This window comes from Hydractinia symbiolongicarpus, chromosome 3 (assembly GCF_029227915.1).
Source record: "Hydractinia symbiolongicarpus strain clone_291-10 chromosome 3, HSymV2.1, whole genome shotgun sequence".
Taxonomy (NCBI): domain Eukaryota; kingdom Metazoa; phylum Cnidaria; class Hydrozoa; order Anthoathecata; family Hydractiniidae; genus Hydractinia; species Hydractinia symbiolongicarpus.
In genome coordinates, this window is record NC_079877.1 from 19,936,400 (window position 1) to 19,960,669 (window position 24,270).

Consider the following 24,270-nt stretch of genomic DNA (forward strand, 5'->3'; position numbering starts at 1 on the left):
CTGATTCTCCAATAACGAGGAGTTTTCCGCTAGCGACAATTCAGCCTTGATTAAATCAGGGAAATGATTTTTGCAAAACTTTGTAATTTCTAGTCTTTTGATTTTTTCCTCTTCCTCTACGTTTGTATCTAAAAGCATAATGCTATAAACAATATAAAAAGGTTTTCAGATAGCAAATGCTTTAAATCTAGTCAAGGTAAGTCTCGGATAAGTGATGATAGAATTGCCTACCCTATTTAATTCGTGATTATGGTCTGCGTGAAATTCTTTGACTTCTAAAAATTGTCCAGACTCATCTACTCGCAAAGCGAGCGAAAACTTGCAGTCTTGTTTATAGTACTAAAAGAAATATAAAAAAAAAACAGTTTTATAGAACACAGTAATAAAAAGGTCTGGAAACAGGGTCGCTAATTAATGTAAACAAAATACGAACTGAACAGGTTGTCCAGAGCCTCTTCCTTAGAATTTTCTTCAACCATGAACACAAGCATACTTTAATTCATAGTACTGAAGCTCGGGTTTTATTATTTTCGTCAATCTTTTTTGTGAAGCCTTAACAGTTCGACTATCTCTAACGTAGACAACAAAATTCTTCTCTCTGTATGTATCTAATTTTGTTTTCAATTCTTGAAAAGTCAAAAATTTTTCCCAAACAACAAAAGTAATCGACATAGTGAATTTATGCCTATCGTATCAAAACTGTAAAATTCTTCAGCGAAAAAGGATATCTTCTCCGCGTATGAAAGCAGTACAGCTGGTTTCTTCAAGAAAACTTCAAGCATCTTGTTATCTAGGCTCTTACTTATTTAATATGCAAGGGTTTGTATCCATTAGAAACCAGGCTTTTGCTTCTTTGAAACGAATCATTCTATTGAAACGTTCCAAACCGTCAAGGAATTAAACATGTATTTCGCAAGAACCTGTCTAAGTTGATTTTTTCGTTTCTAGTAATACTTATTTTATTGTCTTCGTTGTCAAAATAAAATTTTCACAAAAAACTAGGAAGTTTGCTGAAAAATCCTATGCCGGTTCACTAGCTGTGAGCCGGAGAAATCCTGTACCGGTTCAGTAGTTTTTCGATGTACGATTCCGGTACCGGTGCAGCAGACACTTCGTTAAAAAATCTAATATATTTTACGCAACTTTGTTCTCATACTCCTTTGATTAACAGTGATCAAAAATCTCACTTCATATGTACATGATAAATAATTTAGTAGGTTTAAAAATTCGTTATTTTTGCGCCTGTGAGGGAGAGAACTCGCGAAGACACGAAAAAAACAAAATATGATTTTTATTTTTCATGAATATTTCAAGGTATGTTAACAACATTTATCTGTTAACACTCCGACATATTAATACTTTTAAAAATAATCACTTTAAAAAAAAAGTTAAACTTGGTTAAAACGCATGGAGTTTTTTTATAAGAAGCAATCCGGCATTGGAAATTATTATTAGATATAATATACATGTATTTATATATATATATACATATATTTAGTTTGTTTCTTTAAAGTAGGTTATTCGTAAGGGATTTACAGTACGGTGACGGCTTACACGCACGCCCGAGGTGAGTGTTACAAAAACAGTAGATCAGAAGCAAAATTTAGTGTGCAAACTTTTCAGATCTGTAATTTTGATTGAAAGCAAAGTGCTCCTAATAAAAGATATACATTTCAAAACGACTGAAACGTGTATAGCTTGTTTTTGTATTAGGGCTAGTGAAAACAAGGTGTAATTACATAAACATAAAACCCAGGGTACTTTATAATTACTTTCTAAGTGATATGACTAATACATTGAAAGCATTCGAGCGTTGTGTTATAATCCAACGAACTTATAGGTATGTCTAGCTTGTGAACACATCATAACAAGAAAAACACGACTCCTTTAAAAATATCAACACACTTTCAGTGAAAGCGAAGAGCAACAAAAATGAGTAACGCTAATCGACATCGTTCAGTTAAAGGGAACGAGGGAAATTGGATTGACATGCAAAAGGATACGTTTACAAATTGGGTGAACGCGAATCTGCGGTCGCGAGATATGGAAATTGAAGAATTGGAGACAGGATTTGAAGATGGTGTTAAATTAGTTAATTTGTTCGAAGTTGTGTCGAAGAAAAGTTTAGGGCGATACGCTAAGAATCCTAAATTTCCAAATCAAAAAATGGAAAACGTGTCACTAGTGTTGAAGGCGATGGAACAGGACGGTGTCAAACTTGTCAGCATTGGTGAGTAACAATATATTTCATATAGCTTCCCGTATCGATTGCAATTGTAATGAGAATATGATATAACTTATCAAACACATTAAACCTCCTGGTGAAAAAGTATTTTAAAATTTGGAGAGGATATTTTAAATTTTTAAAACATAAATTTGCTAGAAAAAAAGAATTTGTATTGATTGGCCTAATCATCATTCAACCACCGTTATCAATTGCATTCACATTGCACTCTGCCTCTGTGTTCTTTTCGTCCGCACACACAACTAGAGGAAATAATAAAGAAATTGTAGCAATAACATGTAATTGGTTAACAGATGCGACATCAGATACTAAAAGTTTTACTAAGAAACGTTAAAAAAATTCCATAGCCTTTCTCTCTTTACTTATAATTTTTTTCTTAACAATACTTGTATTAATAAACTTTCAAATACACAGTAGAAATATTTCGCCAGAAAACATGAAGTCTCAATTTTGCTAAAAAAATTATAGCTGATCCCAGGTCAACTACCCTTAAAAGTTCAACTTCCAACGTTATGTTTTATTTTAGTTTCGACGATTGGTTCACAAGATAATTGTGTGTTTCGTTTCTTTAAATAATTTTTAATACAATTAGTCCACACCAGAACAAGCTTGTTTTTTGTAATAAATGTATATATTTACATAAAAACCTATCCAAACATTATCTTTTAACTGTTAAGAGAGTCATATATTTTACACCAAACCTGGAGAATGAGGAACAAATTAGGAACAGAACCAAGCCTCAGAACCGTATTTACTACTTTTATAACAATTTGTAGAGACAAACTATAATAAGCACCCTGTTCAGGCCTGTAGGAACCAAAATTGTTCTTATTTGTAAGATGCACGTAATGTATTATAAATTCTTAATAATGTTTGTTGTGGTAATTAAAGAAAAGGAGTAATTGATGTTTTTTGTTTATTTTTTTTAAAATTATTTAGATAAAGAGCAATTGCACCTTATACAACCTCACCCTCTTTCTACGGGTTTGATATTTGATATAGTATTAATTTGATAACTTTAGCGCCTTAATTTTAGGACTCTTGTTAGGGTAGCTTTCGAATTTTAGGACTACCGTTCTTCAGAGTTGGGTTGACGTTTGTACAATGTTTGATTTTTGAGTCACTCTTTAACGAATGGCTGCTTAGAGAAAGATAAAAAACCTTCAAGCTTACAAAAAATAGTAAAAAAAAGTAAAATTTTGATAGATTTTGATAAAATTTAATTTGGCGCATAAAAAAAAGATACATTACATTCCCAAAGCAAAGAGCTTCAAAATACGAATATATGATTCATAAATGTATGACTGATACATCGTCAATGACTTTATCTATTTATAAAGGAATTATTGATCTATTTTCTTGATTCGTTTAGCGTGAATTTAATTTGACGAATATCACTTTTAGATATTATGTTTTTTTTACAGACAGCGACCATGTTGTAAACGGAAACTTCAAAATGATATTGGGTCTGATGTGGCAGTTGATATTGAGGTATCAAATTGGAGGTACTGAAGATAAAAGCGTAAAGATCGCACTGAAAAAACTTCTACTTATTTGGCTGCAGCACGTGATTCCCGAGCAAAGAATAACCAATCTCACAAAAGATTGGAACAGTGGCATCGCGTTGTGCAATTTGGTGAATGTTATGCGTTCTGGTTTGTGTCCTGAATACAATCATCTGAACAGAGATACACCAGTTGAAAATCTAATGAAAGGTGAAAACTTAAACCTTACAATTTTTTTATTCTCGTAAGCATTAGAAATAATTATTTCTATAAAATAAAGTTGGAATTAGCGTGATATGACTATTGCTACCATTTTTAAGAGACTATTACTGTTTTTTTAGGAATGCGAATTGCTCAAGAAGAATTAGGTATCCCAGAAATTATAAGCGCTGAGCATATGGCGAGTGAAAATGTGGACGAGTTGAGTATGATGACTTACTTGTCATATTTCACTCAAGATGGTGGCGTAGGTGAAAATTGGACACTTGATTTGGTGAATGGATGGAATCCTGATAATCCTGTAACCAATTTTAACTCAGATTGGAATGATGGAACTGCTCTGGGTAATCAGACTAAATGAATTGTGTTCACTTTTTGTCTAATTAAACAAACTTTAATGTATTGTACGATCCAACTTTGGTAAATTAAATGGTCATGACTTTTATAGGGTCACTAGTTAATTCATGCGCACCTGGAACTGTACCCGAATTATCTGGTGATGATTCCGAAAACTGTCGTTTGGCTATGGATGTTGCGGAAGGACGATTAGGCGTCCCAAAAATAATCACGGCTGATGAAATGTCGAATCCAAATATTCCTGAGTTGGCTATTATGGCATATACTGTCCAATTTACTAAGGTATAGTGTCTTTGATCGATTTTCTATATTTTTTTTAAAATAAGTAAAACGTAAACGATATGTTTCTTTTCTGCAGGTGGCGCGAGTATCCAGGCCATGTGATAAATTTTCAGCGTCTGGTCCTGGAATTGTAGAACCTCAAGTAGGGGCAGTTAATGAATTTTACGTTCATAGTGAAGAAGGCTATCCTTTAGACGATTTAAGAGTGGATGTGACGGGTCCAAATGGTCATTCAATTCCAGTCATGCATGAAGACACCAGCGAGGAACTAAGAACATATAAATATAATGCTGAAGACCCAGGGAATTACAAGATTTTGGTAACTTATGGTGGAGAGCAAATTCCAAGAAGTCCCTTCACCAGTCATGCGAAACAAGATCTTAACACTATTCGTGTTCACGGAGACGGTCTTGCAGGTCATTTTTGTTAATTCTCTTCCTTTTGTGATTATTCAAGTCTTTTGTTTTGTTTAACAGCAGTAATTGATTGTTCGATTTGTTGTCAAAAAAAATAAATTATTTTCTAGGTGGTAACTTAAACGAGACAGTCGAATTTACGATTGATGTCGGCTCAAGGACATCTAAAGTGAACGCTGATGTCGATGGTCCGTCCGACACAAGACCTTATGCCGAAGTTTCAAACAATCAAGACGGTACATACAGGGTGCGTTATACGCCGGTTGCTGTGGGAACGCATCACATATTTATCACTATCAATGACCAGCAACTTCCAGGAGGACCAATTGAAACACAAATAGCTGATCCTGCTTCTGTTGCGGTTTCGTCTGTACAGTACGAAGAAGGTTTGTTATATATATATATATATATATATATATACTGTTCTATCTGTATTTTTTCTTATTTAAAGGAGGGGTGGAAGTGTATGGTAAATACGAGTCGAACATGGTGTACGTTGTGGCAGCCTGTGCAAATTTTCGATGAACAGAAAAAAGTTTTTCATGCATATGGGTTTAATGGAAACTCATCGTTGTGTTACCTTCTAGATAAGCAACTATATGCTGAATTGTACGAAAGAATTGGTATTGCTGTCGACACTCGTCAGTCAGGCGATGGTAGTTTAAGTGCACAGACTGTTGGACCAAGAGACACAGAAGTCTCGACAGAAGTCGAAAGAGAAGTGGAAGGAAACTTCACAGTTTCATTCACACCTTCTGAAATTGGTGAATACCATACTAATGTGTATTGGAATGAAAAACCAATTCAAGGAAGTCCATTTATTGTCTGGGTAAACATATTTTATTATATAAGCAATTGAAAATACTGTTTCTTTCAGGTTTCCCTTTGTGCTTCTTACCTGTGTCCAAACAGTTCGCTACACAGATTATATCCCTCTTTTACATTTTAGGTTAGCGACCCAAACAAGTGTGTTAGTCAAGGTGATGGCTTGTACCAAGCACGTATATCTGAAGTGGCAGAATTTCAGGTATCAACTGAAGGTGCTGGTCCAGGAACCATAGCAAGCTTTGCCGAACATAATGGTCAACAAATACCGGTGGACGTAACATTGACTGGCAGTGAGAATACGTACCAGTGTAATTTTCGACCAAGCGAGGTGGGTGAATATCTTGTTCATATCACTTACAACAACGTACCTGTTCGTGACAGCCCATATCGAGTCATGGTGGGTAATCCAAAGGAAGCTGTTGTTATTGTGAATACAGAAACGATTGTAGAAACGACACAAAAATTTTCGTTAGCGGTTAACTTAAGTGAAGAGGCAGGATTGGGCGATTTAATATGTAAGGTGGTTGGACCCGATGAGGATGAACTACCAAGCGAAATAAGACAAATTAGTAATCGGGGCAAAGAAATAAACTTTACACCAGAAGAGCCAGGTCGTCATGAAATAAATGTATACTACGCTGGAGCTTTACTGAGTGGTTGCCCGTACATTGTTGATGTTGCACCATCTGAACCAACTTTTGCAGTTGATGCTTCTAGCGTTATTGTTACTGGAGAGGGAGCAAGCAGAGGTAATGTATCGAGATAATTGATGTTTATTATACATACGCTGCGTTTCTATACATAGCATGAATTTCACATTTTTAGGTGTTGTCAACGATCTAGCAAGAGTCCATGTGGACGCTCGAGATGCTGGTCCGGGACATTTAAGCGCCACTGTAGAAGGCTTAAAACATGATGTGGTGGTGGGAATACGCGATAATCACGACGGGACCTACACTTTGACGTATACTCCTCCAACAGCAGGAGCCTACGTTTTAGCTATTAAATGGGACGAACAGCACGTGGAAGGAAGTCCTTTCAAAGTCACTGTTGAGAATAGAGCAGTTCCAGAATCCGTGCGTAAGTATACAGCTGTCATTGCTTGGCGCTCTAATACCCTTTTTTTTGCGATACGTACTTCTTGGTCCAGCCCGGCTGTTTCTTAATTTTAAAAAACATGATTTTCCAACAATTTATGGTTACTGAAGCCTTTTTTATACCCTTAAAATGATTTTCAGCAAAATTCCTGTCAAATTACCAATTAACTTTTTTTGATTTTCACAAGTTAGCCGTTGAAAGTATCTATATTGGCGTGAAATTTAAATAGTTTTATTGGAAAACAGTCTCTGCGACGGAGAGGCTAATTACGAGTATTCATCGGCAATAGCGTTGATCATTATCGCGATAGTTTCCAAGTCTCCATAGATACTTTTTTTGAAAATTGAATAAGCAAAAAATTTAAAGTTGAAAAGAAATTAAGTTGTATTGTGTCAGGCGATTTTATGTCACAATGAAAAAAGAGCAATGTAATTATTGATGGAATCCTTGTTACCGTTCGACTTTTGTTGTTTATTGCTCAGCTTATTTTGATAACTTCAACGATCCGTAAACATTAGGTTTGGGGGGGGGATGCTTTAAATAACGAGCATTTTTGTTCGTTTTTAGGTTTAAGATTCAGTGCAAATTTAATAAATAATAAATTTAGATTTATTGTCTTAAAATACCTTGTAAAAAGGTATTAAAACGTTAAACTTGTTCAGCTTTTCTTTCGCATTGAAAACTTACGTGTTTAGACACTACCCCCTGTTTTAATTAAATAATTGGAGATTGACGATATGTGCACATTGCTTAGTTGTTAGTAAGATGTAATAGCTGTTCTAACAAAAATCAAGTGCACATATACAAAAAAAAAATATTGAAAAATAAATAATGGCCGATTATGACTATGATTATGATTACCCAGAAGACCAAGGAGTCGGTATGTATGTTCACGAATTGGTCGCGAATTGTTCGTATGATTTTCACTCAATTTTAGACTTAAATGCTAATCTTACAAAAAATATTTACGTTTATGTTTTAAACAATAAGAGTGCTTGTGTGAAGCAAAGTGCGTTTTTTAAGATATGTATATTTTGCTGCATAAGTGAAAAAAAATTCTTAAGCATGACTCATTGGGTATTACGTGGAATAAGTTCCATATATCCACTGTGGAGATAATAGTCGTTGTAGTTTTCTGTTAGCAAAAGATGCTGTAAAAATTCTACGTGAAGCGAATGTAAAGCATGTCTGAAGGGAAGGTGAAAATGTTTAAAAAGGAAAAAAATTTAGACGAAGTGTAGTAAAGCTTGGGAGAACGATAAAAACAAATGTGTCAAATGAAATTATACACAATGAGCGCAAGTTTAATCAAATTCAGTGTCTTTGATCAATCTGCAGTGTCTGTAATCAATCTTCAGTGTCTGTAATCAATCTGCATTGTCTGTAATCAATCTGCAGTGTCTGTAATCAATCTGCAGCGTAAATTCACTATATGCTGTCCCAAAATTAAGCAACTTTGCATTTTTTTAGTTGTGGAAGGGGAAGGAATAAAAGAAGGAACAGCTGGCCAACCAGTTCTTTTTAAGCTTGATGGAAGAAAAGCTGGACCGGGTCAACTGAGCTGTCGATGCCGTGCTCCTTCCGGAACTATGACATATGTCCTGATCTCTGATAACAAAGTAAGTTATAAGCCAATGTTTAGCTTATTCTTAGTAAAAACCAGGCCTTTCAATTTTTCACTTATCTTAGGATGGTACATACACAGTAGATCTAAATGCTACAGAGCCTGGTTTACATACAGTTGAAGTAGAATGGGATGGCACCCCAATTCCAGGGTCACCATTCCTAGTTCGAATTATGCAGGCACCGGACGTAAAAAAAGTAAGAGCTCATGGACAAGGTTTAGAATCAGGCATACTAGGTACGTCAATGCATTTTTATATGGTGGAATGGTTTTCAAAAAGAAAGGAGACACTAATGAGAAAATTAAATTTTTAATTGCATTTTAGGTACATTTCAGGGTCTTTTTCAAGTAGATTCAAAAGGAGCAGGTCCTGGTACACTTAAAGTGCGGATACATGGCCCTAAGGGCGCATTTAAGGTGGAAATGTTTCGAGATCATCCCAAAGACCGTATAATCAATGTTAGATACAATCCAACAGAATCTGGGATATACACTGCAAATATTTTCTGGTCAGATGAGCATGTTCCGGGAAGTCCGTTTGAAATTTTTGTAGCGGATAATGACCAGCACCTGCAGAAATGGAGACAGAACAGAGAACAAATACAAAGACAGGAGGGTTTATTTAATGGACATTAATTACAGAACATAAAACAAAATATTTAAACTAATTCAATCTTCTTTAGCAGAGCTCCAGCAAGACAGATAACAGCAAACCTTTGGTTCTTCTATTTTTAGTAACTCTCCTTCCCCTTCCTGTCAATTTTAAGACATGCACTGGGTTTTTTGTAAGGAATTCTGTTTTTGGGGTTTTTTTTACGTCATTGTTTATTTCTAATTTTTTCGCAATCAACAATAAATTGAATTATTGCACTGTTCATCTTTTGTATATATATGGACTTGAAATATAATGTTGCCAAATTTTTTCTTGTTAGGAACAACCGCCGTATTCCTTAATTTAAGAGTCATGTACTTTTACAGTCAGGCACTACAGGCAGGAAGTGAGGTTTCCAAAATTACTAGATTTTTCCTTATGTTGGTCTTTTTAGGCCATTTTTGACAAATGTCTGAGTCCTATAATTAAAATATATAAATCATGAAATTAGTGTTGCATCTACTTTGATTTCATGCGCATTCTGTTGTAGTTCATAAGTTCTATGGATTGTGCAATAGTATGACAGAATTTTTTTTAAATGTTACATACCACCTCTTGCACAAAAGTGTTGCTAAAAATTGACAAATTCCTACAAGATATTTGGCCCATATTCAGTAATGAAGGAATAAACCCTTTTTAAATAGTTATCTGAGATATGAGCTGCTTACCTCTTGCTTCCTATCAGCAATTGAATATTCCTCTACCAGTTCAAAAGGTTTATCTCAAAGAGATAAACCTTTAGAATGGATGGGGTAGAGGGAAACGCATCGAACAAAACCATGTTGTCAGCAAAGTTGAAAGACGGGTTCACACTTTTTTCGTCATGAATATGTACATGCGCAATATTTATTTTTAGCATACTACGTAATTTTTATCTCATATGCCAGCATTCGCCGCAGTAGTTGGAAGAAAGTTCAACTAATACGGCAAATAGGAATAATGAACTAATACAAATTTAAAAGGAGGTTTGGAAATTCAAAATGAAAACAAAGTTGATGAGAAAGAAAAGCTAAACTTTCGTTTGCAATAATTAATTTAAACATTGAATATTTTATTATTGAGTGTAATACTGAAATTTTTTTGCTAGTGTGAACTGCATTATTTTATTAGCAACGAATAGATTTTTTGTATTCTCCTTATTTGAACGACTACCACGAATGGCTGTGAACCCAACTTTAAGAAAATGTCTCTACTAGTTTAAAAGGGGGAATTTGCTGGCTCAAAGATTGAATTAAAGAATCACCAATACTTGTACACGTGGAAATTGCATGTCAAAAGAGGACAAGGATTACATTCCCATTCCCTTTAAGCTATACATCAAAGGTGGCCCTACACCCGCTTCTGATTAGTCATCAAACAAGACGGTGAATACACGAAGTATCGTATTAAACAAGACGGTGGAGACGTAAAGAATAAAGCTCTTCTTCTAAGCCTTCATTTTATATTGTCACTGAATTTCAAAAATATAGGGGTATAATATCTATCAAAAACATAATTGAGCTTACTTTTTTTAAAAATTTTTAGCTACATATTCATTTTAATCATATACAGATCTCGCCTTCTTTTTCACCGCCCTACTCTAGCCAAGCTAGAAGTTACTTGCATGCTGTTCACATGTTTATTCATGCAGTAGGGAAGCAGAATCACCTCTTCAAAACTTCACAACCGATAGGCTACAAAGGGTCTGTTTTGTAGATGTGTAGCCCAGCCAAACAGCGTTCCTATTTGAAAAATCGACAAACGTCTTATAAAGAAACAGTGTTTATAATTGCTTACCGGACGAACATCGGAATTCGATCCTCTTTTGCAATATATTACGTTCGGAATTGTAGTTCACTTCATTTCCTTAGTATATACATAATCGCTATCTCAAACATGTTACGTACATGGTCGGGTCAAGTTTGTGGCCATAGCCCGTGGTTTGGTTGAAAAAAAACTCTTACCTGGCTTATAAGGTGGAACCCGAAAATTATTTGTTAGAGCTTGACCGTTTTAACTTCTACAAAGACATGACAGTAGAATATTAAAAAATATATTAATTAGATAATAATGAAATATACACATACTTCTAAATAATTTATAAATTTGTGATGAAAATCATTTCATATCATTCAAATGTGAGGCAAGTAACAAACTTCTTCTGCAGCTCTGTGAACACACATGAAAAAGCAGAGGAAGATTTTTGATACCAAATATTTCTGCAACTGGTTTTAACACAGGAATACCTTCGTGAGGTTTTAATTGGTCACAATAATCACAGGGTGAGATTCTAAACGGGAAGCAGAAAGAACGTAGCTATTGTCGATGCCTCGCCAGTTGCAATGTTGATTTTATATAAAAAAAAATAAGAACAATAAAGAAAAAAGTTTCAACACATATTTCTAACAACTTTTAATGTCATAATCTTTAGTGGTTTTAAAAATAAACTTTCGCGATTAACAAAACAACAACAACAACAAAAAAAATCAAATCATAATTAAAGCAAAATTTACTATTCAAAAATAAAAACTCAAAAAATATTTAATTTCGTAGTTAAGAAACCTATAACAACGAAAAAACCGTGTTGCTTTTCTGCGAAGTTTCGTATATTTTAAGAAAAATTTGCGAGTCTAAAAACTCGCGATATTTTTTGGATGAGCTCCCACGAATCCATAAAATTTGAGAGTTTTCGCAAGATCAACCTTCGCAATTTTGTCACTTCCAGAGATTGTTGCAATTTGAATAATTTTTTTCACGTTTAAAGCATCATCTCTTCATTATATTATATAAATTTTCAGAGAAATTTGGTGATTCGAAGGTAAAACATAGCTTTCAAACAAGAGTTTTTAGTGGATTAACTTTTGCGAATTGACGATAAAAAGTTTCTACTGAAAAATGAATGGTCGCTTTTTTAAAGTTTGGCTAAAAAGGCCAAAATCGCAAAAATATTTTAACAATAAAGTATAATAGACAAAAAAATCATACCCGCATTCACCAATCTTCTGCTTTATATCCAAAGGTAGTTTGTCCAAGTTGTGATTCTTACACACGCACGTCAGTGCAACATCTCGTAAACTCTGAAACAGCAAATTTTAAGAAAATGTGAAGCAGCTTCATCCGCCAATGTAAATTTCATCTGCGAATGTAAAATTGATGCGTCAAAACATCTTAGATCTTGTTCTATGCGAGCCTAACTTGGCCTCCTTTGACGCAGGATTTAAATGCGTAGAAGATTAGGCTGTTTAAATGTTATTGATGCCCAAGCACTGGAAGGTAGGAAGTAAATGAAAAAACGTGTATGCGTGTTTTGCACTGTGTAAAAGACAATTTTTAATTTTCAGGTTATATATTATTCATCGCCACTCAGTATTACTCTATTGTCTTCTCTGGGCTTGAGGGACAATCGCATGCAATCAGTTACGTTTCGGAAAGTTATCAACAATACCTGAAGTATCGGCGGTACGCTTTCTTTCCAAAAATATTTGTGCAAGAAATTTGTTTGGCAGCTAAAACTTGTTAGAGAAAGCTGAAGCAGTTCCGTTGGAAAGTGACGTATAAAATTCCCATCTAGGTAGAGCTCTTTTAACGACCTACAGGAATACAATTTATAATATACCTAAAATGAATTATTTTTTTCAGGTTTTTGCTTTTTACTTTCTGAACAATAATACATACAGCTTGTTTTCTTATATTTATTTTATCGTTATTTAATCTTCTCAGTTATTTACAATAATGCAATAATTTCTCGCAACAAATCTCTATAATAATACAGAGACTGTGATTAGTGTTTCAAGATCTACACGTGTATACGTGCCAACGTGTATACAAATTTTTTAAGAAAATTTTTTTTGTGTTACAACGGGTCTTTCCTGACGTTTTTAACCTTTATATCTTCTTAGGCGTCTAAACCATATGATCCTGTACATTATTTTGATCAACGTTTCAACCTCTACACATTACAGGCAACAGATAAACTAAATTTCGCCAAATTTTTATTTGGATATGCACTGCTGACGTCAGCAAAACATCTACATCTACAAAACAACCTATTTTTCCATTGTCCTTCTGCCCAAGTAGATTTTTCCATGGGCCGCATCGACTAGTTTATAATATTAGATTAAGGCACGTGGAAAGATCCACTGAAGGCAGAAGAACAAACTGTTCATACAGTACTTGCGAAAATTTATCCTATTAAGGTATCATAGGAAAGACATTTGGTGGGAGATAATGTGATAACTCAATTGCAGAGCAATCGTATTTATTGCACAAAGAAGGTAGTGAAAGTAAACGTTACCCCTTACGTTATCAATGAACAGTTTTCCGTGTTTTGAAAATATTTCTTAAAATTCAGCTAACAGGACATACATATTTAGTCAAATATATAATTCTCATCGTGCACTGTTGTTTGTAGTTTGAGTAAATTTTACCATCTACAAACGGCCTCACTTACACGAGATTTTTGATGCTTTTGTTTAGCCTTGGAATACAGTTATATGAGACGTCGAGCACTTCCAATTCACTTAAATTCAAAACACTAAAAAAGTCGGAAAATAAAAAAGTTAGAACGATAAGGTATAAGTAGTTAAAATATAATTAAATTATACTGAAATACGGTTTTAATGAGGTATTATTTTAATGACGTCACAATAGTTTTACGGTTCAGATGCATTTTTTACCTATCAAACAAATATTTTTAAAAAACTTACCAATCTTGAAGTTCGTTCAAACAGCAGAAAGAAAAATTCATATATTTTATTTTTACCAAATTCTTTATGTCTAAAACAAAATTTTAAAAAGCATGAAAATCCCACCAAAATAAAAACAGTGTCTTTTTAGTTTTATGAATTTTGTTTTTGGTGTCTGCAAAATTTTCTCGCAACCTCAGATTTATCAAAAATGTTGTTATAAACGTGTTAAATTGTAAAACTGAAGTCGGCCCTTGCTAAGTTAAAACAGATTTTATGGTGTGCATAATTCAATTGACACACAGTGCAAATATACTCCAACATGCAAAAGTGTGCATAGAAATTGAGTCGACATTTGCCTTCTTTCCCCAGAAGCTATTTAAGGATGAGACCACACGTTTTCCGAATAACGTTACTCATGAGAAATATTTTTTATACAAGCAGAATCCTAGTGTTTTTTGGCAGGAAAACCTATTTTCAAAATAAACTAAGCATATTGTTTTTATACATCGTGAATCACTAACCTCCAGAGATGGACTTTATTGGATTATTTCTCATGTTTAAGGATATTAAATTTTTTGCTGTAAATAACACTTCTGGTATTTCCTACAAACAAAAATCCATATAAACAAGCACTATTTTAATATCCTAAACGCCTCTACATAAATGCACAAACTTCAATTTCCTTTACAATTATTGAAACTTCCATTTAGAGTTTGTGTATTGACTTCGATGGTTGGGAAACAATTTTTATTAAAATTTACAACAAACTATAGAAGTATGCAACGATGCTGTTTCTATTCAGTTGGTTCGAGCAAATACACCGTACAAAAAAATCCGCCAAACTGATTGTTTAACAAAAATGTTTGGTCGAAAAATACAAAAAGTTAAAAGATTTGAATACCATAAAATTATTAAATGATAAATTAACTGAAGAAAGTGTCGCCAACAACTGATCAGGAACATCTTCAAACATATCAAGAAAGTAACCCTAAATGGAATGAAACAAAATTTTGGAGAGATATGAAACATTGCAACCGCACACATTCAGGGTAGCCATAATTTTACAATACCTAGTTAATATTTTTTTTTAAATCTGATAATAAAAAATAATTTTAAGTTACTTAGGAGGTTTAAGGTCTCTGTTTTTTAGTTTCTTTTAGGAGATTCTAGGAGGCGCTGCAAGATTGACATAGCTCAGTTATACCTTTAAGTACAGCTTTGTTTCATCTACATTCAAGACAAGACGTGATACAGTATCTTGACCAAATTCTAAAATAGCAGACATAAATCTATAGCAATAAGAAACCCTGTTTAGTCAACGGAAAGGAGCGCAAAACAACTGCAACCTTTGTCAAATGAATGTACAGAAAAAAATGCATGCTGACATTAATAATCCTTATTCTGTAAAAAAACAGTGATAATGAAATGACTACATTATTTAACGAATAAGTAACAGATAAACCTATAGTGAGGATGTTTGATAAGATCTCCTTTCTTGAGTCGATGTCATTTTTACTATCCTGTGATAAACCCTCCTCAGAAACATAGAAGGTGCTATTCGTTGAGTTTGTGATGCAGATGTTATAGCGACTGCGACATGAAGAATGAGAAATGCTTTTATCTTTCGTGCACACATGTGGAATAGCACATTCTTCGCTAAGATTATAATTTTCTTCAGCTTGTTCCTCTAAAAAATTGACACAAAAAATTGACAGTACGTATCGGCCAGACAGAGAGGGGACACTGTTTAGTCAAATTGTAAAATATCTACTGAACTCCAGTTAATTCCAGTTAAACAGATTGCCACTTATAAGATAATTAACTAGATGCTTTATTTTATTCTGGATGTTAAAAAAAAAGTATAAAAATAACATTTCTTCACATATGTGTGTTAACAATCGCAATTTTTTGTTGAACCAAATGGTATAAAAAATGATTGAAGTATAAAAAAACGTCTTTGCACACGCTGCTATGCTGTTTCTTGTTAGGGGGGTTTAGCTAGTATAACGCCCAGGATCACTTACATGACAACATTTAGATCTATGTCTGGCCAATTATATTATTGATTGGGTACATTCACGTCAGATATTCAGTCAAACAATGTCTACAACAATAAAAATTTCTATTTCTCAGCCTGCCAAATAAGGTTTGGTACAGAGTAAGTTAAGAAATTAAGGTTCATACCAAGCAAGCTTTTCCTCCATGGTTTCCTTGGTGAAACTTCTGTAAGGCTTTCTAAATATAGTGGTGGGGTGATATTAACAACAATAACGCAAGCAATTGTATATGCAACAACACTAAATATAAAAACATCAAAATACCATATTAAAAAAATTTATCAAATTAATGTATGAAATTCTTGCACAATGAATTCTTTTTGCAATTAGACTTTTTTTTATTTGTAAACTATTACAAAACAAGAAGGTAATTTTCAGTGAGTAACACAAAGATATTGCATATCATATCGCATTTTTTAAGTATACTTCATGTGCGTAATAGCTGTATTAAATTGTGTCATTTTTTAGACTATGTGACCAGTTGGAAATAGAATAGGTACAATCATCAAACGCAAAAACAAAAATGATCATACCCATCTCATTTAAATCCAAAACATGTAATGTTTGACTATTTGCCGGTGCAACTATACTGCTAAATTCATTTGGAACAGAAATCGAATTATATTTCATAAATTCATTTTTACTAACTGGTTGATGGGTACAGTCAGAAATAGTATTATCTTTCACAAATTCATTTTGTTTTGAAGGTAATGCGTGCACCATTTGATGACTTTCAACTGGTGCATCAATCTTTCGTTTAGTTAATTGCCATGGTGTCTTCTTAGGCAACCTGCAATATAAAAAACCCACCTAAAGAACACAAGAACAAATAAGATAATTACTATTGCGTAACACAAGAAATTTGTATTTGGTATATAGCCAAGTGTAAAAATAGCAAAATAAAAGAATAAAAAAAACTGGAGCCCTCGAGTGTGTCAAATTTAAATGATCAATCATATAATCAATGGCGCATATTTTTTTATAAACAATTTAGCTTCCAACCCACTACTTACTATAGTTTAATAAAAACCACTGATAAGTAATGAAATGCCTCAATCCAAAATGCTGTCAAAAGGTTCTAGCCAATTTTTAAAATTAACAAATTTATTTAGCTTGAATATAATTTTAAAGTTGGTTCCATGATATCAAATAAATAAATATCTGTCTACTGACTTATCAAAGTAAAAACCATAGTTTTTCAACATTGTACAGTCACTGTTATAACACTTCTTTAAAACTGATCTGGCCTTTAAAATTGGCATATTAAAGATTTTTTAATATTGTAAGAATAAATTAAGACAGCGTGTGTTTCTAAAGCTAACAGTATATATTTGGAAAACACAGGATTTTATATTAAAAAAGTGTGTGTCATAAGATTATATATGAGGGTGCCAATAAGCTGCAAAGCCCCATAATTTTTTATTTATTTTATTTATTTATCAAATATTTATACAGGATTGCCAATTCAGATTATATACAAGTATATACATGTACAATGTATATACTTGTATGTTGTCAAAATGGGTCCTGTAAAAAATAAAATTGTCAAAAATTAAAAAATTGTTGTTTGAAATGAAAAGAGATTTTAAAACGAAAATAGAAGGATTAAAAGAGGAAAAAGAAAAGAAAACATGACTGAAGGTAGAATAGAAACTACCACAAAGAGAGATAAGGTAAAAAATGATTTCGGATATTTACAGGAAGTTTGTTATAAACAAAAGCACCAGTGTATTAAATGACGCTCTTCCGAAATCAGGGCTTCCTTTCGGCAGTTTTAACCAGATCTTGTTGTTTCATGTTTGCTTGGTATGATTCGTTAAATTAAAATGTATTCGTTAAAATGGATTCGTTAAATTCATGTAGTTATCACATACTTCTCCGTTGATCGATTTCCGTACAAATATACACGCTCTAGTAAGAAGTAACGCATTACAAGATGGTAATTTGTCATCTAGGTTTCCACCGTAGTCAATAATTCTACAAGTTCTAAGGTGAAGTTGTGACAGTTTTAAGCGTCTAGTTTCACAACGGTTAATTTTACAAAACCACAGTATGTATCCATAGGCTGTACCATACTTCTGTAGATAGCTGTAGCTGAGACTTTGTTAATCATCGGTCGAATTTTTCGTAAGAGGCGTCTTTTCATGTCAGATGATAAACGGGACTCAATTATATACGTATCCTTCCCTGCAACAAAGAGGACTGTGTCACCAGCATACATGATGGCATCAGAGTGCTTAAGTGGTCCCACGAAAAATCAAAAAAAATAATTTCATCTTATTTTATTGGAAATGTTTTATTTATTATCATAAAAAACTTTTTTTTTAAAAAAAGTTTTTTTTTGTCTTATTAGGCCCTTTTTTACAATCCTGTTTAAATAGCTGTGACGTCATAGTTGGCGAATGATTTTTTGTGTGTTAAGACAATTCAGCAAATGGAATGATAGAATCCAAGATCGTAATTTCATAATTAGAAATACTTATTTTATTTTATTTTCTATAATTATAATCACATATTATATATTATATATTTTTGTGTTTATTCTTCCGAGTAAGGGACATAGACACCACCCTCTTCAGGCAAAACTTGTCTTATTTTCCACACAACATGCGACGGTATAACTCGGCGATTACCTTTTTCAGGTCATTAGAAAACGAACCAAATGAATTGCTTGTAAGCAGCAAACCGAAAAGATTTGTTTGTAGGCGTGTCTTGCAGAAATTTCCCTCTTGTCTTGTGTAAGCATATTAAAACGAGACAAAGTTGCTTGAAATCCTCATTCTCAGTTATACATTTTATTCCTAAAAAAACAACGGATATTTGTACGATACATATCATTATTATTTGATATTTTAACAATACTTTTTATGTAGCTTAATCATATTTGAAAAAAATATGTTTAAGCACATATACCTTGGAATTGTTTGTCTGTTAATGCATCCACTTCTGTGCAACAAAGACAATAAATCTCCCAAGTTTCAGTCTTGCAGTTATCGCACTTGCGCCATTCGTTTCTCCCAACACGAAAACTTTCCCAATGTTTAACTAAAAATATCGTTTCTCTCTCAGTTACAATGTTTTTATTATCATCTTATTTAGTGGTCTTGAATTAAAAAAAGTTGCAGCCCTGTGGCTGTAAAAAGCTCATCAAAGGTTTCCATCTCATTATAACCGTCCTCATCTTCTCCAAAATTATTTTCTTCTTCAATAATACATACTCCAATTCTTCTTCGCTGTGTCTGTGTTCATAGGTTCTTAATAAAAAGACAATCTTTGCGCGTTAATTAAAAGATCAATAAACAATTTTTCGAAAAAAGAATAAAAACTTTATACTAATTGAATCCAAAGAACAAAAAAAAAAAATCGAAAATTTTGTGGGACCACTCCTTTAAGAATTTCGAATAGAAAAAACAGAATGAACATTACAGGTCCCAAAATTGACCCTTGTGGTACTCCAGAGGTTACTGGATGGTGATCAGAAAGTTTATTATCATATGTGACACATTGAGTCCTATTGAACAAATAGTCTGTGAACCAATTCAGTTCACGTTCTTTAATACCATAACAGGATAGTGTGGATAGTAACTTTGAGTGACTTAGCATATCAAAAGATTTAGTGATTTATATATTTATTTGACAAATGTTTTACAAGGGTGGCCATTAAAACAGACATTAAAAAGTCTGTTATCAACATGGGTCCTTAAAATAAATAGGACAAAAAATATTAGTAACAATAAAACAAGAAAATGTAAATGTACAAAAAAAATGGTCAGTATAAAATATATAAACAACAGAAAACACACAGGCTAAAAATCAAAATACCACACTAGAAAAAATGAGTCGATCAAGACGAAAAACAAAAAACAAACAATAATGTCCAATGGGAGTGTATTGTAAATATGTACGCCAGTGTAACAGAAAGCTCAACAAGCATATTCCAAACGAAGATTAGGTAATTTCAAGCTATTTCTGTTGTACGTATATGTTTCTTGTATGGTTTGTTTTTGGGTAGTAATTTTTAAAATTTTCACACACAACGTTGTCCAAGCAACGGCGAATGAAATTACATGCTCGCATTTCTATCATATTGACAGTATCAGGTGGTGTCAAGAATTAATTTCCAATAATAGAAGTTGCTCGTCTATGTAAATATTGGAGTTTGAGTAGTTGTGTCTGAGAATTCTTAAGGTGATCAAATTCGCAATATGTTAATACTGGTTGAATCATTACTTGAAAAATTGCCAATGCAGCTTTTTCTGTAATCAGCGGTCGAATGCGATATAGTAAACGTAATCTACCGGAAGCATTTTTATACGTTAAATCAAAGTTGCTGCTCAAATTCAATGATGGTTTGATAAGTACACCAAGATATTTATACGTGGATGTTACCCTCAAAGTTTGGTAGCCATAAGTTACGTTTAATGAGCTGTTCTGTTTGGGGAGGTTATTTTTCGAACCAAGTAACATTGCTTCAGTTATTCCTGCTTAAAGATTTAAAATTAATTCATTTTCCAAACACCATGCAAGTACACAAGTCATGTCGAATGAAAGACGGGTATCTATGATGTCTAAGTCCTTACCGTATTATTATTATTTCCTTTATAGTGTTAGGTTGTATAAGTTTGCCGGGCAGGTAAGTTCGCTATACAAAATTAGGGCTTCTTGCAACTGCTATTGAGTAGAATGGCTTTTCTACATAGCACTTACCACTTTGTATATATACTCCAACGTAGCATGCTGTGAAGGTTTAAAGCAAGGTTCACAGGTCTGGCAACCACCAAACATTGCGCAACGGAAGTTCACCAGATCAGATTTTGATCCTTAGGCTTTATTTTGTTGTTGTTAGGTGTTGTTTTCTGCTTTTAAATAATTTAACTATATCTTATTACTGATTTCCATTTATATTATTCAAATTTAATCAATTGGAACTTTATGAGAGACATTCAAAGAACAATATGGCGAACTTACGCGTGACCTGGTGAATTAATGAGTCTTACGGAGGGGTAGCTTATGCGGAAGGTAGATGAGATGGCGTAATTAAACTGGGAGTCATGTTACGCAGCACAAATTTAACTGTTGTTTAGTAAAAAACCCAGACCCATAGTATAAGTGTATGGCGTTTTAGGTAAGTTTTACTGAAATGTTGTTGAACTTATACACAACTTTACGTTAACTATAAAATTAGTTAATAACTATAATACCTAATATAATAATTATATGAATATTAGTAAAAATAAATAACAATAATAAGCTTAAAAAATAAGGTAAGAAATAATAAAGTAGGAGAAAAGCCTACTTACCTTGGTTGAAAAGGGCTTGGACCAAGCGGTTTCAAGCAGTTTAAAATTCCATGGTCAAGAATTTGTTGGTCTCTTCTTCCTGGTGGTAAGTAATTCTTTTTCTTAGCTAATTTTTGCTTTTTGTTTCGCTCACAGTTCTTCAGAATGTTTAATCTCCATTCTTCTTTACTTTGTTTAGGTGGAAGAGGTCTTCTCTGTAAAATGCTTTCGCTTTCTTTTTTATCCATGTTTGACAGATTGGTTAGTAGCAACAATGAAAACAAACGACGCCAGAGCCGAGCTCCTTAGGGCCTTTTTATATGAGACCGGGAAACTCAGTCCACCGAGATATCCCGCATGACCGAGATCTCGGATATTTGGCAAAGAACGCTGAAAATTACGTAAGGCCGCGACGCGGCCGCAATGTAATTTGGATTTTATGAATAAAATTGAAGTACGATATAATGCTGAGTCATTAATCCTATAGCGCTAGAATAAGTAAGAGACCGGAGGAAAACAAAAATAAATACCAAATAAAGTAAAATGCACATGTTTTATTTTCAATGAAACATAAATATCATAACGTTAGTTCGAACCACGGCATGAACCTCTGCATCCACTTCGATAGCCGTAACCACCACGATTTCCTCTTGATGCTATAATAATGGAAAAAACACTGTTTGTAATTTTATTTCATAAAATTCCCGTCGATATAATGCTGAGTCATCAACCCTATAGCGCTAGAATAAGCGCGGCCCTATGGGCCACACATATCCTCAGTTCGAAGCGCCACCCAATCCTATTGCTTTTTGATATCCTTGCGACACAGGCTGGATAGTTTTTTGGTAATGCTTTTGCCAAGTTGTCTTACCAGACCAACTGCCCGATTTAAAATATCCGAGGTTGAAAGACCAATAAGTTTGGCTTTAGAAGTAGAAGCAGACCTTGTGGAGTGCGCGGAAAACGAATTAGTATCAATCCCTGCGTCATTCAAGATCGACTTGATCCACCCCTGCCACAGTAGATGGTACCACTGCTTGGTGGGGACGTAAAGTACTCAAGAGTAGCTGAGATTGTTTGTCACCAATTCGCCACTCCTTAGTTCTTCTGATGTAACAATCAATTGCGTCTACAACACACAATTTGGAGTTGTTGGAAAAACTCTATGCTAGGAGGAGAAGAGCCTTTTTCCTGGTTTTAGTTAATTTATCAAACGTAAAAACGTAACTATCCTGAGACCTAACCATGTGATTCATGCTTAAGTAACAAACTTCAGACCCCCTTGATGCAGAGTGCTAACAATATTGCTAATTTGTGAGACAGAATTTTTATAGATAAACCGTCATCATTTGATAAAGTATTAAGATAGTCAATAACTACTTGCAAATCCCAAATAAATGTAAATCGAGGTTTGGTTGGTCTCAAATTAAATACACCTGTCATAAGTGAACAAATCCTAGGGTGTTCACCTACATTAACAGAATTTATAGGATTATGATAAGCTGAAAAACCTGACCTATGACCATTTATTGTGCTGTATTCAGAACCTTTGTGAAATAGCATTGCTAAGTAGTTGGCAATTACATTTACGTCACATCGAACAGGATTAGCCTGTTGTTGCATACACCAGCTAGTCCACTTCGTCCAGGCCGATTGGTAATTAGAAATTGAGCCTCTGCGCCTGGAGTTTGTGATAAGAGCTGTAGCTTGCTCTGATAATCCCTCTGAAGCCAAGCGTTGCCTGAAACAGTCCAAGCCGCTAGCCTCAGTTGTTTTTGACTTACTAGTGGGTGTATTTGTCCCTGAGCATTTGTTACAGCTTGGGGATGCATAGGCAGGAGCATTGGATTCTGAATCGACATTTCCAGCAGAACTGAATACCATGGCTGACTTTGCCAAGTTGGTGTTATCAAAAGCAGAACTAACCCTTCCTGGACCACTTTCCTGAGAACTTTAGTTATCAGACAAAATGGAGGAAGTGCATAACTGTACAGATCCCCCCCCCCCCCCCCCCACGCCTGTTGAAGTGCATCTATTCCCACACTGTTTGGGTCTGGATTGACGTTAAAATAGTGTTATTGACGTCGCGCTGTAACGTCAAAAAATTTAACATATAAGATATAAGTTTTTCGGCGACATCAAAGGAAAATGACGATATTCACTTTGTCTTTTACGGACAGACACAGTCCTGTATTATTATATAGACTAGCCGATAAGGCCCATGGAAAAATCCACTGAGACAGGATAGAAATTTGGATGAGGTCAGCAACTTATCCATTAAAAAGAATTTAAAATTTTGTTTTCACGTTGCTTCTATTGTCGAGAACTTAAAGCGCTGATCAAGAAAATGTATATGATCATGTGCTTTTGATGAGCGATTAATAAGATAAAAGGGTTTAAAAATTTTGCTGACGTCGGCAAAGACCTGCTAAGATACTAAAAATTTTCTTTAGAAATTTGTACACCTGTTGCCTTCAACGCATAGATCTTGAAACACTGATCAAGAAAATGTATATGATCATGTATCTTTGACAAACGGTTGCAGAGATATTGGTGTTTGTAGGTTTTGTGATGACGTCATCAACCCGTTCTGAAACGGATTCGGGGACCCAGGTTTGGGAAACTTGCCCAAATTGGTCCCAGGTGGTCCCTAGTTACCCACGCAGTGAAAAATCATTGACGTCACGACCTCGTTTCCAAATTATTTGGTCTCAAATTTTTAAATGCACTGTAACGGCTTCATTAATTCAATACAAGAAGCCCTGCGGCTTGAAGATTTCCGCCTTAAGCAAACATGTTGGAAAGCAATTATATGCGTTGCGATCGAGGACAGTATTAATTTAAAAGTTTAAAATGCAAAAAAAAAATAAAGGAGGTTAAAAACACGAAGAAAAAAGTTGTTTGAAGTCGTCTGTAAAGATTTTGTGTTTCATAGGTTGTTTTTTTCAAATCAGAGAGAGAGTTTAAGCCTGATTGCATCGTGATCACTGAAATAGACAGTTTTAACAAAGGTCTCGACATTAAAAGTATTTAATACATTC

General features: G+C 34.0%; 2 protein-coding genes across 4 annotated transcripts; one reads left to right on the forward strand and one right to left on the reverse strand.

Moving 5' to 3' along the window:
- The first annotated feature begins 1,328 nt into the window (after nucleotides 1-1,328).
- On the forward strand, nucleotides 1,329-9,492 carry LOC130636140 (filamin-A-like). The gene is made up of 13 exons (XM_057445766.1): nucleotides 1,329-1,567; nucleotides 1,841-2,230; nucleotides 3,670-3,960; nucleotides 4,092-4,313; nucleotides 4,418-4,608; nucleotides 4,685-5,024; nucleotides 5,135-5,410; nucleotides 5,612-5,853; nucleotides 5,974-6,601; nucleotides 6,678-6,932; nucleotides 8,421-8,569; nucleotides 8,640-8,811; nucleotides 8,900-9,492. The coding sequence occupies exons 2-13, from the start codon at nucleotides 1,933-1,935 to the stop codon at nucleotides 9,208-9,210; spliced, it is 3,375 nt and encodes a 1,124-aa protein (XP_057301749.1). The 5' UTR covers nucleotides 1,329-1,567; nucleotides 1,841-1,932; the 3' UTR covers nucleotides 9,211-9,492.
- Nucleotides 9,363-21,632, reverse strand: LOC130636141 (leucine-rich repeat-containing protein 63-like). 3 transcript variants are annotated; one of them, XM_057445769.1, is made up of 14 exons: nucleotides 21,251-21,391; nucleotides 18,864-18,995; nucleotides 18,584-18,751; nucleotides 16,484-16,740; nucleotides 16,078-16,128; nucleotides 15,356-15,580; nucleotides 15,098-15,162; nucleotides 14,795-14,881; nucleotides 14,415-14,496; nucleotides 13,912-13,981; nucleotides 13,656-13,739; nucleotides 12,651-12,795; nucleotides 12,191-12,282; nucleotides 11,243-11,495 (listed from the first exon to the last, which is right to left on the reverse strand). In XM_057445769.1, exons 4-14 carry the CDS (start codon nucleotides 16,671-16,673, stop codon nucleotides 11,324-11,326), a joined length of 1,263 nt encoding a protein of 420 aa, XP_057301752.1. In that variant the 5' UTR covers nucleotides 16,674-16,740; nucleotides 18,584-18,751; nucleotides 18,864-18,995; nucleotides 21,251-21,391; the 3' UTR covers nucleotides 11,243-11,323. The 3 variants fall into 3 exon arrangements, with proteins under 3 accessions (XP_057301751.1, XP_057301752.1, XP_057301750.1); XM_057445768.1 differs by lacking the exons at nucleotides 18,584-18,751; nucleotides 18,864-18,995 and adding an exon at nucleotides 9,363-10,947 and having other exon boundaries at nucleotides 11,293-11,495; nucleotides 21,251-21,632; XM_057445767.1 differs by lacking the exons at nucleotides 18,584-18,751; nucleotides 18,864-18,995 and having other exon boundaries at nucleotides 21,251-21,632.
- Between the last annotated feature and the right edge of the window lie 2,638 nt (nucleotides 21,633-24,270).

Coding starts and splice junctions, on each gene's coding strand:
- LOC130636140 (XM_057445766.1), top strand. CDS start 1,933: ATGAGTAACGCTAATCGACATCGTTCAGTTAAAGGGAACGAGGGAAAT. Junction 8,570..8,639: donor TCCTGATCTCTGATAACAAA/GTAAGTTATAAG, acceptor CACTTATCTTAG/GATGGTACATACACAGTAGA. Junction 8,812..8,899: donor TTTAGAATCAGGCATACTAG/GTACGTCAATGC, acceptor ATTGCATTTTAG/GTACATTTCAGGGTCTTTTT.
- LOC130636141 (XM_057445768.1), bottom strand. CDS start 21,477: ATGGATAAAAAAGAAAGCGAAAGCATTTTACAGAGAAGACCTCTTCCA. Junction 15,581..16,077: donor ATGGAGGAAAAGCTTGCTTG/GTATGAACCTTA, acceptor TCAATTTTTTAG/AGGAACAAGCTGAAGAAAAT. Junction 12,796..13,655: donor AAAAGCATCAAAAATCTCGT/GTAAGTGAGGCC, acceptor GTATTCCTGTAG/GTCGTTAAAAGAGCTCTACC.